This window comes from Mercenaria mercenaria, chromosome 10 (genome assembly GCF_021730395.1).
Source record: "Mercenaria mercenaria strain notata chromosome 10, MADL_Memer_1, whole genome shotgun sequence".
NCBI classification, from domain to species: domain Eukaryota; kingdom Metazoa; phylum Mollusca; class Bivalvia; order Venerida; family Veneridae; genus Mercenaria; species Mercenaria mercenaria.
The window spans coordinates 49,690,460-49,703,747 of record NC_069370.1 but is presented as its reverse complement, the minus strand read 5'-3'; the positions used below and the strand labels follow the sequence as shown (position 1 = coordinate 49,703,747).

The window sequence follows — 13,288 nt, the reverse complement described above, 5'->3', positions numbered from 1 at the left end:
AAGCAATTACAGGCGTCGGAGACTAACCAGTGTAATGCCGTCACGGTCCCATGTTGGGCGCCAATGTCGACGTAGCCCAGTCGGCATACATTTATTTGGTAGAGTGGGTTCAATATGTCAATGCCAGATAGACAACTGAAAAGAGTAAATATCCTAAATATTTATTATAAATGCAAAGTATATAATGTTACCTCAGTAACATGTAACTAAATCACTACAATGACCAGGTATCATGTGTAATGAAGCATTATGATCTTAATAAATACACGATGATAGTAAAATGTAAACATAAATTATGTATCCAACGAGGTCAAAGTTCATATACTTGTATCTATTCAGACTAAAAATCTATTACTCGAGATTTCAGTGCAACTGTATACTTTATATAAAGCTAAATTACGTTTCTATGAATTATTATAATTGATGTACTTTACTTTATCAAATAGGAAAAATGTACTAACCTGAAAAGAGTAAATATCCTAAATATTTATTATAAATGCAAAGTATATAATGTTACCTCAGTAACATGTAACTAAATCACTACAATGACCAGGTATCATGTGTAACGAAGCGTTACACATAGTATCCGAGCATTGGAGATTTAGTTACGGGTGACAGGTTAGTAATTGTTAATGATGAATAGGAGACCAAAGAGCAAGGTTTTGAGAAAATAATGGACCGACATATAGGGCAAGTATAGGATTTAAACTGTTATTCATGATTTTAGACTATTGGTTTATCATTGGTGATTACACGTAGATATAGAACGCTGATAATAACAAAATATCAGTTAAGTGGATGTACTGTTAAAATGGCGTCCTATGACAAACGTTTGATAAAAACAGGACATGTTTGATACCATGATAATTTGCCTTAGGTAATAGAAACATGTTATTTGTATTTCAAATGCTGCAATTCTTAAGCTGTAGGAATTATAAGCTTGTTGCAGTTCTTGCAGCTGGTGCAATTAAGATGATTTGATTAAAAATATACAAGGTTTGGTCATGCTCTTGAACGTTGAAAGGATTTGATTGGTTAAGCTTCATATAATTGCAATCTTATTGTAAAATACATGTACTAACATTCTAACGTTCACGAAGTCAATATTTCTAATCTTGAATGAGGTGTACATTATAAGAAGTAAGTTTAGACCACACCAAATTGAAAAAACATTAACAATAATTGTTGTAAACCCCGCAAGAGAATGAAAAATTTAAAATATTACTAAAATAAGTTGTTTTTAACAATTGTTCTTAAAACTAGTATCTTAAAACAGTCACGATTACGTCTTTGTACTTGAAAAACCTTTGTTATAACTAATTGCCCACTCTTACACATCCATCTATGTAAATCTTTTGAAAAAAGAAAACCACTAGACACCTCAATGAAGTCATGCGAGTATTCAGGTGGCAAAAGATACTCCTCAGCACATTTCTTATGATACTTGCGGAGACCGTACCGGGCCTCCCAAGCTCTGCATATTTAAACAACTTTAAGACCACTCATTGTGAATAAAGTAATCTCAGTTAGCTTGTCTGTGGCATATAGCTTGCCATTACAGTTATAAATGATGCATCTGTCAACTTTGGATGCGAAATACACAACATAGGGCTTAGATTAATAAGCCCATAAGTAACCTTCCTAGTCGGTAATTTCATCAAGGATGGTAGATGATGATAAATGGCTCCCTAAGTCCTTGAACATTGACGACTTACCTGTATCTATACCACTTAACTCACATATATACTGGAGCCTATTGGGGGAATTTTCATTATAACTTCATTATAGTCTTCAGGGATATGAAACAATCATGTTGGATAATTAAGAATTAGAATGCACAGTCAGTGCTCACTGATATTTCATTAAAAGCTCATGCGTTTAACCCTTACCCAGCTAGTTTCTTAGAATGAACTTGTCCGTATTTCAATTTAAAAGGGGTGATTATAAGCAACTGACTGAGAAGCAAACAGTGCAGATCATTATCACACTATACGGTTGTGCAGGTACGCTGGTCAAAAAGGAGGACTCAATACAGCATATGAATTAAATGGTGTTGCTGTTTTTAGAAGATTTATATGCCTGAAACAGCTTTACATGGCAGTCTTATACTGTGAAATGTTCACAGAAGAGAGAAATAAGTAAATTCTCCTTTGAAAAAAAAAAAGAAATAAAATAAATAAATATAATACTGCGTATACCAGTCATAGACAAGGGAGCCATAGGTATTTGCGTTTCTGTCAACCCTTCTGTCTATCGATAATTTCATGTCGGTTCTGTAACTAGTGTGGATATCTGTAACATCTACATACATAGAACAGTGTAACCCATACTCTTTCAATGTATCATACCCCGGCATCCTGGTCACTGCCCCTGAGGTCAAGGTCGCACTTCTGACTACATAACATGTTGCTGTATTGCAGAACTTTTCACAAAGGACTACTTACCAAATGTGAAGACACATCCATGAACATTTGTAATTGTTATTTGCATTTCTTTTATTGCTTTTCAGGTGGAACTGAGGAATTTATCTTTCAAATGAAAGAGAAGAAAGGTGCAGAGCTGCCTAGGTAGCCAGTGGTAGAGCGTCCGCTTCGAGTGCGGGAGGTCCTGGGTTCGATCCCCGGTCGCGTCATACCAAAGACGTAAAAAGTTTCATGAAAATCCTTCAAGGGGTTTAGGAGATATGGACCGGACACGATTTTGTTACGGACGGGAGGACGGACGGACGCAGACCATTCCTATAATCCCTCCGCCACGGCGGGGGATTAAAAAAAGAATTTCATTAACAACCGGTGGTATTTCTACAACGAGAATAAGTAATTATTAAAAATGGAGTTTAGAACCATAGATATAGGACCCACATATATACTTTTACTTGTAATATCAAACTTGATTTTATGCCAGTCGGACGTGTCTACGGCGTGATATTCCAGTGAGGCAGCACTATAAAGTTGGGCATTGTGCTCACTGCTACAAGTAGACACCGTCGTTTATATGACTGAAAAATTGTTGAAAAAGACGTTAAACCCGAACGCACACACAACTATTTCTTAATACCGGCTGTTGTAATTTTTAAGACTTATTTTGAGTTTGTGCCAAGAAAACATAGTCACTTACTGGCAAACACCAATTACTACGATTGAATACTGCACTGACATTATGTATGAAATTAGGAATGACTATTTGATAAACGACATTGTGTCTGAAATCATTAGTCCTCCACCTCTGATTCATGTGGGGATGTTGGCAGTTACTTGCGGAGAACAGGTTTGTACTGGTACAGAATCCAGGAACACTGGTAAGGTTAACTGCCCGCGTTAAACCCAAAACAGACAAACAAACAAAATTAGGAATGTCGACAGAATTATGCAATGTTTAGATTCACAGATATAATCTTATTTGTTAAGTTTAAATACAGTTTTATTTTAAGTAATGGAAACTTTAAAACGGCCTGCACAAGTATGATTGATATTCAGGGTTTTATCATGAAATTTTTGTTTATATATTGGTAAGGTGTTAAATACTAGTACGGGGCCTCCGTGGCCGAGTGGTTAGAGTCGTTGACTTCAAACCATTTGCCCCTCATCGATGTGGGTTCGAAACCTCATTTGGGGCGTAGAATTCTTCACGTGAGGAAGCCATCCAGCTGGCTTGCGGAAGGTCGGTGGTTCTACCCAGGTGCCCGCTCGTGATGAAATTGTGCACGGAGGGGAACCTGTGGTCTTCCTCCACCATTAAAGCTGGAAAGTCGCCATATGACCTAAAATTGTGTCGGTGCGACGTTAAACCCAACAAAATAAAATAAATAAATAAATACTAGTACATCTCAAACGGAGTACTTTCTAGTGACGATTTACAAAAATGTGCAATTGCTCAGAAAAAAAATATCTTTCAGATTGGAAATACTACAGGGGAATGATAACAAACTGTAGAAATAGAATGGTTTTGGGCTAAAAAGGATATAAAGTTATGCTACAGCAGGACTAACTTAAGGCTAACGTAAGTACACTTTAAATATGCCTAGTACTAAAAATATTCATGTTAGAAGAACAGTAATTGTGTCTTTTTGTAGAAAGTTCATTATGACTCAAATAAACTGTCAGGCTGGACTATTTGACAATAAATACGCCGCTTATGTATCATTGAAATAGAACATAAAGTTGAAAAAAAATAATTAAAAAACAACACCAGTATATGGAAGTAACTTCATAATAAAAAGATTACAGTGACAATCGAAGTTACTTAGCCTGTTTAACAGAGTTGAAAGAAAACACTTAAAATAGCTTGAGTAAAACTACATGTATATTGCTAACACCAATCTTCATGAGGTTAAATATAGCAACAAATGTAGATACTGATAAGAGAGATAAGGAATGGAACACTGAAGTGACTTCAGATCAGTTTAGAACACGAAAAAGGACTGTACATAGGAGGGAAATATGATACTGACAGTTTTACTAGCAGGTTTTGTTCTGGCCAATGGCGCTGATGTGGAGAGGAGAGGTTTACAGACTATGGATTCATTTTCTCTACAAAGTAATTTTGATTTTAATTGATACATGTGTTATTTCATGAAATACAATAATAACAGATCAGTCTGATTGAGTCTGTTCATGGGAGACAATACCATGTGTATTACCCCTAGTCTGTTCATGGGAGACAATACCATGTGTATTACCCCTAGTCTGTTGACTGCAAATCTGTATTCGTGTAGTATGTTGCATAAACATTATTTGTGACGATGTTAATCTGAATCATGGACTTGCTGTAAGTTTTCAAAAGTATATGCAAAGATAAAAGTGGGAAAATGAGAAAATTTCTGTATAAGTATTTGTAAAAAAAAACAACAGAGAACAGGACAGAATCCATTTTTTTGTCTTTTATCTACAGCAGCTATTTTGATCAATATGTAAGGCATTTTCGTATTTACAATTAAACAAATATTTTCATAAAAACCGAGTTTACAGCATATGACTTTTTATTTCTTTTTCCCTTCCTAAAATGTAGCTTTTTAAAATAAAAGTTTTTTCTATTTTACCTTATAAGCTGGTCAGTGTTGAAACAAATCGCGAGGGCCTGATAAATGTAAATTCCAATCAAAAGCAACATTTAAAATTCTGTAATTAAAAGACTAATGAATAAGCAATGTTGGTGAAAAGAAGGCCTCGTTTAAGTGGTTTTGAATTTCTTTTAATCGGGGCACAATTTTTTTTTTTCTATTTGCATATCCAGCCTTTATGCAACTATTCCGACAAACACTGTTAGACAAAGTTGCCCTGGAAATGAATGCGACCGTAGACATGAGTAAACAACTTAAAATCAAAATGGACAGCTGTAAACCAAAAATACAGACAAAGACGAACGAATGTAAAAGCTGTGCAAAGTCAGCATGCCAGTAAGATTATTGATAGTTTTTGTTTAACCAGCAAGATGACTTCCTTACATGAAGAATTCAATACCTTAACCTCGAACCCACATCGGTAAAGGGCAAGGAATATGAAGTCAGCTACATTGACCACTCGGCCATGGAAGCCCCCTGAACTATATTATATACATTGCAACAACATAATTAACACCCGAATTTGATCGTTCAAAACTGATTAGATTTTTACCAGTTTACATGTGGTTTTAAACTTGTGTTTATTTTATGTCTCAGTTAAAAGGTCCTTGTTACAGCCTAAGAGTAAACCGCTATGCAAACATTTCTGTAAGCTTCTTACAGAGCTAAAATTTCTGAACATATCTTACTAAAACACAATTTGTATATGATCATGTATGATTTTGTTTTTGAAATGGCAGGAACTCATTTCCCTTTCAGAGAATCTCCGTCATTTACCGATTACCTTAATCTTGCCAATCCCTACACATATTTAGAAGGTCCACTGAATGACATGGCTGGAAAGCTGGGGGATGCCGTTGATCTCTTAGGTGACAAGGCCGCTGGCTTTGTAAATTCGATGAAAGATTTAGGATCTGCCACTACCGGAAAAGTTTTTGATGGCTTTTCGGTAAAGTTTTAGATGTCAGTATTAAATTTACAAAAGGTACCAACAAAATCCCACCAGTTGTATAGTTTGATCAACCTTATATTATTTAAAAATTGTAAAGGAAATTAATCATTATTATTTTCTATTACAAATTGTTCAGTTGAAATTGGTAACGAGTACGATGTGTGTCTGGTCAATTTATGAGGTCAGGTATATCTCGAGTACATTTTCCTCGTAATGCAACTTGATATGAATCTTCCTTAATTTCAAAATTTCCACGGTATTGTATGAAGTCAAAACTAGTCAATATTATTGTTTTATTGCCTTCTTAAACGCAATTAACGGACACGGAATGTATAGAGGAAACACCTTTGTCAGCTAAAACTATGCTTTTCCCTTGGTACGATTTTACGTAACGTAATATATTAGTCACGACAAACTGCCTATCAGAAATAAACTATATCTTTTAGTAGGATAGATGAACTTAAATAAGATAAAACGCTTTTATTACATGTATATATTTATAAGACTATTTTTGTTCTATAAACATTGTTTCACATATACAAGTTTTAGCGCATATATGGCAAAATTAAATTATTGAGGACCATAACGCTTACCACATTTATATTTACCGGTACTTTATATTATAAATTAATTCCAGTCTGCCTTCAATACGTTAAAAGATGGACTAGACAAAGTTGGTGGTAGCTTTGTTGATGCTGGAAACACTGTTATAGATACAGCTGGACTTCTTGGTGATGGGTTCACAGATCTTGGTAACGGTTTGACTGACAGTATCAAAGATGCTGGTCACGCTATTGAACACGTTGGCAGTAGCATTGGGCATGCTATCGGAGGTAAGTGTTATACCTTAAAGTCATGTGAAGTAGTCCGGTTTGAGCATTCAAAGAAGACTCAGGTCGTCATGAAGGACAGTTCACACAAACTTTCAAAAGCCATCTTTTCTAACATTCACATTAAAATATCTTCGTTAAAGTAAAGCATTTTACTACATAATTAGGGATTGTTATTATCAGTGCAAGCTTTATGTATCTCTATACGTATGTGATATCCAGTCGTATATAAGACATTTTACAAATGCAATATATATACAAACAAACATGTTCGATTTGAATTATCATTTAGTTTTTTTTTATGAAAATGTGTAACATTGATAAAAACGTTTAGGAGTTAAAACCATATATGAGCCGTGCCATGAGAAAACCAACATAGTGGGTTTGCGACCAACATGAATCCAGACTAGCCTGAGCATCCGCGCAGTCTGGTCAGGATCCATGTTGTTCGCTAACAGTTTCTCTAATTACAATAGGCTTTGAAAGCGAACAGCATGGATCCTGACCAGACTGCGCGGATGCGCAGGCTGGTCTGGATCCATGCTGGTCGCAAACCAACTATCTATGTTAAATGCTCTGCATAATAACACAGTCATGCATCTAACAGTCCTGAAATTGATTTCTTCGATTTTCTTATATTTCTAGATATTTTCCCATACTTTGACGCATATATATGGGTATTTGAGGTTGTTCTGTTTCCAACAGTAACCTTTTCAACATATTTCACCTTGTGAAATTCTGTGGGTTTTGACATTAAAAAAGATCGTCTGTTGACCATCGTCATGTCACCATCGAAAATTTCCCACTTTCCTTAGGACATTAACTTACTTGATCTTTACATAGTTTTGTATTCAGATTTGATTTCTTCGATTTTCTTATATTTCTAGATATTTTCCCATACTTTGACGCATATATATGGGTAGTTGAGGTTGTTCTGTTTCCAACAGTAACCTTTTCAACATATTTCACCTTGTGAAATTCTGTGGGTTTTGACATTAAAAAAGATCGTCTGTTGACCATCGTCATGTCACCATCGAAAATTTCCCACTTTCCTTAGGACATTAACTTACTTGATCTTTACATAGTTTTGTATTCAGATTACTAATCCATGTGGCAATAATGCATGCTTTTTCCCCTGCGTAGAGGTAAAAAGGGCATAATTTGCATGAGTTTTAAGTCAATAGCCACCTAAGCCTACCAAAAAGTCTTAGCGGAGTTGTCTCCATTTTTTCCAAATATTTTACCCGGGATCATTTTTTTCAGCTCAAATAACTCTTTTTCGGAAAATGATATTTCAGTATTTTTTCAGTTCTTGTACTTTGATGCAGTTAACTACACATATATCTAAAATAAATAGTTCCTACTTGAAGTTTGTATTTTTAGTTACACTGCCTAATTTTAGTGATTTGAGTTTTCAGGTACATCTGATTATGCAAGTAAATTTTTCATGTATTTTTTTTTCAGGTATATTTGGTAAGAAAAGAGAGATTGATGCTAAAGCGAGGCAATGTATGGAAAAGTGTGCTTCATGCCGACCACTGTTGTTACCTAGTCAAGCAGAAATGATAACAGCAGGTAGGGCGCTTACATATATCTTTTTTGTATGTGACCAACACTTTACTTTTTACGCCTTCGTTGTCCGGGAATATTAATTTCTTCGTTGCTGACAAGTGTTGTTTGTAGGATTACACAGAAAGTTATAATGACGTACGAATATAATGAATAGTCGACTTTATTTGGTCATCAGCATACGAAAGGTATTTTTCTATATCAAATGGATATTCTTTCTCTGCAATAAAATTCATATTCATTACTTAAATATATATCTTTGAAATGAAATATAGCCATTAACCGAAAAACCATAACGGTCCTAAACAAAATTTTAATAATCTTTTTACATAGAAAATGTTATCTCAGATTAAACGCGATAATAAAAGGATGACAACTTTGATGTGCCGATATATCAAAGGTTTATTGGCACTCAATACGTTAGAGATAAATACCATGTAGAGAAATTCTTTATTATGGTTCAAACCCTTCCAAATGCAGATTATATGCCAATAGTTATCGTCATTATTCCTTTTCTTCCCTCTCATTCTGCAAGTATGTAAACATCGTAGCTTTGTCTCTTGCCTCATTTGAAATTCAACGTATGCGATTAACACTGTGGGGAATCACATGATAAAAATAATCTCTAAACCAAAAAAAAAATTATGAATAATATGGGATAATATTGAAGGATCTTTTGCTGTAAATCCAAAATATAGCATATCATAGACGTATCCTAAAACTACATAGATTTCAATCACAACCATCTTCTGCTTATCTGGACACTTCAAGAAACTGAAACTTCTTATTTTCCTTAGTGTTTGTAATTACAGGATATCTATCATTATTGTCAACTACATAATAATTTAATAATTTTCTTTAGCCATATGTTAGGCTATGTTTAAATTTCATATCTTATCATGGTAGGAAAAATATTCATGTTCTTCAAAATATAACTTTGGTTTAGAGATTATTTTGATCATGTGATTCCCCACAGTGGATTATATTCAAAATTCAAAGGCAGTGTTCTTGAATATTTGCGTAATAACTCTTGTATTTTATACACAAATAACAAAAATACATAACTGTAAGTTTTAATATCTATATTTTGTATATACAGGTAGGTTGAACTAAAGATAATATCTGAGTGAGACTAAAGTTAAGAAAAATTTGGTCGCTGAACTATTTGCTATAATATTGACCAATGGCACATAATCTTATCTTGAGGTCTGCCATCTGATATGATAAAAACTCTCAGATACGATAGCCTTAGATATGCTACATAACATAAATTTATGTTTAAACAGTCAGATTACACTAACTTGATTATTAACCTTTAGCCTGCTGACGGCAAGAGATTCTGCATTTAAGACCAGTGCAGATCAAGATCAGTCTGAACGTTCATGCAGTCTGATCATGGTCTGCACTGTTCGCTATCCAGTCAGTTAATTTTCAGTGAAAATCCCTTTGAATATTAAATGGTACTGCCCAATTTGAATGATGGACTAGTCCATTTCAGATATTTATCAGAGTAAAGGTTAAGACTATATATGGATAAGATAATATATATGACTGCTTTCAACAAAACCAGGGAGAATTCAGTTAATCCTACAGCAGTGTATGTAGTAATTTATATATTATTGACATTTACATGTAACACACTGAGGAGCAAAGCCCATTAATGGTGAGCCATTACCCCCACTCGAACCAAATATGGCCTTGAATAAGGCCAGCAGACAATAAGAAACTAGTGTGTTGAAATGAAGGTCTTAGTACAATATAGATTATGCACAATTTACTTCTTCCTTTAATTTTACTTATTCTGCATTGCAAAATTTAGCACGATGTATTATAGATAAAGTCATGATTATATTTTCACGTGTGACCGCACAATATTTATAAAGATATACTTTGATTTAGTTTGTGGAGGCGACATTGTCTCAATGAACACAACAATCACCAACCGGGTAAAGAAAATCCAAGCGGTATATGACAGTGCCCTAGATAAAGCACACCCAATTATTACAAAGGTCAGTTCAACTTTAGTATTTGGCATGATAACAGCATAACCCTTTATGTATTATTGCATACTTCGTTGTTATCTCTTTAAATAATGTTGTAATTCTGGACATGAAATTACGAAAATATCGATGTCATTATCTTCTTTGTTAAGGAGTGCATTGACAAAAATGATATCACACTTACTGAAAGTAAATCTAGACATATCTAGATTATTTCTCTGGAATTGAAAAAATGCAAACAAATATCTACATCGATTTGAAGCGTATATATTAAATAGTTAATATAATTTAGAATCACTCGGGACTTGCGATTACAGAGAATCGGCGCAATATTGATAAAAGCTGTAAGAAGATCCATTGAAAGCATAGACTGCAACCAAGCAGAATAATAGCAGACTCGGTTTGATTAAGCCTGTTTATGAGAGGTAATGGAAAGTGCAATACCCCTCACGCCCCATAGCATCGGCTTAAGCGGAACTCTATTACACAGGTATTGAACTGACTGCATGTAAAACGTTTTTTACACATCTAAAAATAGCGTAAGTGTGAATCATAATCACATTTTTAAAATGTTATTTCATCCTTTACTATGTTTATGCTGCACTGCCATGTTAGACCAACAGTTTCTTTATACCATATACCTACTTACAATATCAAAATATGTCTCTTAGATGTTTTAAAAGCAGTCGTTTAATTTTGAAATGGAACCATAAAGCAGGAAAACTATGTTCTGGTAATAACATAATATATTTCGTATTTAGAATAAATGTAAAGTGTTTTGAGACCTTCCCTCAGGTGACGTTTTGTTTTAGATTTTCACAAAAAATATACAAAATTGTTCAGAAAAGTAGGAGAGGCTTTCAAGAGAGGTTATTCTTTTTCGAACCACATATTTTTTCTTATAAGTATGTGGAAAGGTATTATTGAAATGTAGGCATATAAAATTTCTGTACCAAAGAAGCATATCGCGTATGTGAAAACTATATAAAAAAATTTTGATTTTACGTTTGAAATTACATAGCAGTTATTTATCATTTAAGCAAACCATCGTAATCGTAATTTTGTGTTACGTGTAGATATCGTTTTGAAATTTCCAGCTCCAATTCGACCCAACTTCAATGAATAGCAAAATGCAACTGAGCAATGTGCATATCACCGTACGTCTGAACGGACATGACACTTCGTACAAGACTGTAGTTCCTTACTCAATGATGAACATACCAGAGACCGCCAGAAACATGGCCATGGAATACTGGGGCAAGGTTACAGTCTGAAATTTTTACTGTTATGTTCAGTAATAATATACAATAAACTCATATTCAGACGGGTTACTTTTTTACTCTTCAAGAATCGGTATAAAGAATCGGTACGCACAGTGTTGTTATATACATGAACTGTAATTCGAAGACGAGCCAATACTGTACACCTATTGTTTAATACAGAATGCTAGTTTGTCCTTCCACTTAGTGTCTAATAGCTTGGCAGCTTGATTTAGTCAATATTCAGAGACTATTGTTTTGTATTGCACTGAAAAATTCTGTAAATTCATGGCATTTGAATAATGTTATTCCGAAACAAATAACTTGCTAAGAACAATGTTTTTACGTCGGCTTTAAACACCCTTCGGCAACTGAATTCGCTTTACAATTTTCAGTTTATACTTGACTGAAAAGGAAAGAAATAAGATATTTTCTCCATTGGGAAATAAATGAACACCTATCGTAATAATTAGTTTTGCCTAGAAAAAGCAATGCAGTCTAAATGGTTTCAAGCGCTAAAGTACCGTATGGTAAGCAATGTAAATACGAAGGCTTTTATCATATATGTATATGGACTGCGTATCTATATGAACTGGTGATTGGTACAACAAACCCCACCACTGCGATTTCCAACATACCCTAAAGCACCAGAACAGTTGAAACCAAATCAAACGTAATTGATACCAGTGACACTTTTATCATATAAAAAACTGAAATGCTCATGTATCAAAAGACAACCTATAAGGTCATACGTAAGCAGCAAGAGGGACACAAGAGAAACAGCATGAAGACAAATATTTAGAGAGCATAGTATAGTCTCCGTGGCTTTAAAAAACCCTCGGACTTTTCCGCCTGTACTGCAAGACACAATTAAAAAAGGAATACTTAGCGTGTTTCACAATAATCTGGTCATGATCTCATTTAATGTAAGAGTAATAGAGTTACTCAATATATTCAAAAGGAAAACACTATGCTCATCATTTTCAGTGAAATATGTCAATATTAGGTAGAGACACCAACACCATCACCTCCAACGACGACACAGAACAACACACAACAAAGTATGGAGTTAAAAAAAATGAAGTTGTTTATTTAATACGACAAAAGTTTGTTGTAACTGGATTAGACCATTTTGTAAATACACACTCTATATATTTTATAACAACTTCCGGAGTGTCCTTTGGCAGAAGGATTCGCTTGTACATTCTACATTATCACTGCAGGACAAGATAGTCAAAATAACATTTTTATTAAAAAAAAAACAACAACAAAACAAACAAACAAAACGCATAGCATAAACAATACATACTTGTTCTTCTCTAGAATTGTGAGCGAATTTCTGTCACTGAATCCATGAAAATAAAAGCATATTTGAATATACACTAACGCCTTCCTCCATTTTTCCGAATACAAATAAATCGTTTTCACATAAACCTCATTCAGTGTATCAGATCAGATTTATGAATATTTACCAATGGTAAGTCTGGCTTCTTAAGTGAAGTTTTGAATGTGATTGAAATACATGAAAAAAATGTGATAGAAATACATTGAAACATGACTACCATTATACATGTATTTTTAATCCAAATAGTCGTAAGATGTATATAAACTTCAAAGTT

General features: G+C 34.1%; 1 protein-coding gene across 1 annotated transcript; it reads left to right on the top strand.

The window, feature by feature from the left end:
• Positions 1 to 4,377: 4,377 nt before the first annotated feature.
• Positions 4,378 to 11,734, top strand: LOC128559915 (uncharacterized). Its single transcript, XM_053553048.1, has 7 exons — positions 4,378 to 4,536; positions 5,233 to 5,395; positions 5,819 to 6,008; positions 6,649 to 6,844; positions 8,306 to 8,416; positions 10,310 to 10,419; positions 11,508 to 11,734. The coding sequence occupies exons 1-7, from the start codon at positions 4,440 to 4,442 to the stop codon at positions 11,682 to 11,684; spliced, it is 1,044 nt and encodes a 347-aa protein (XP_053409023.1). The 5' UTR covers positions 4,378 to 4,439; the 3' UTR covers positions 11,685 to 11,734.
• Positions 11,735 to 13,288: the final 1,554 nt, after the last annotated feature.

Bases quoted from the DNA above. Each gene is read 5' to 3' on its own strand.
- LOC128559915 (XM_053553048.1), top strand. From the start codon at position 4,440: ATGATACTGACAGTTTTACTAGCAGGTTTTGTTCTGGCCAATGGCGCT. The intron at 6,009-6,648 runs GTAAAGTTTTAG...AATTAATTCCAG, and splicing joins AAGTTTTTGATGGCTTTTCG to TCTGCCTTCAATACGTTAAA. The intron at 8,417-10,309 runs GTAGGGCGCTTA...ACTTTGATTTAG, and splicing joins AGCAGAAATGATAACAGCAG to TTTGTGGAGGCGACATTGTC.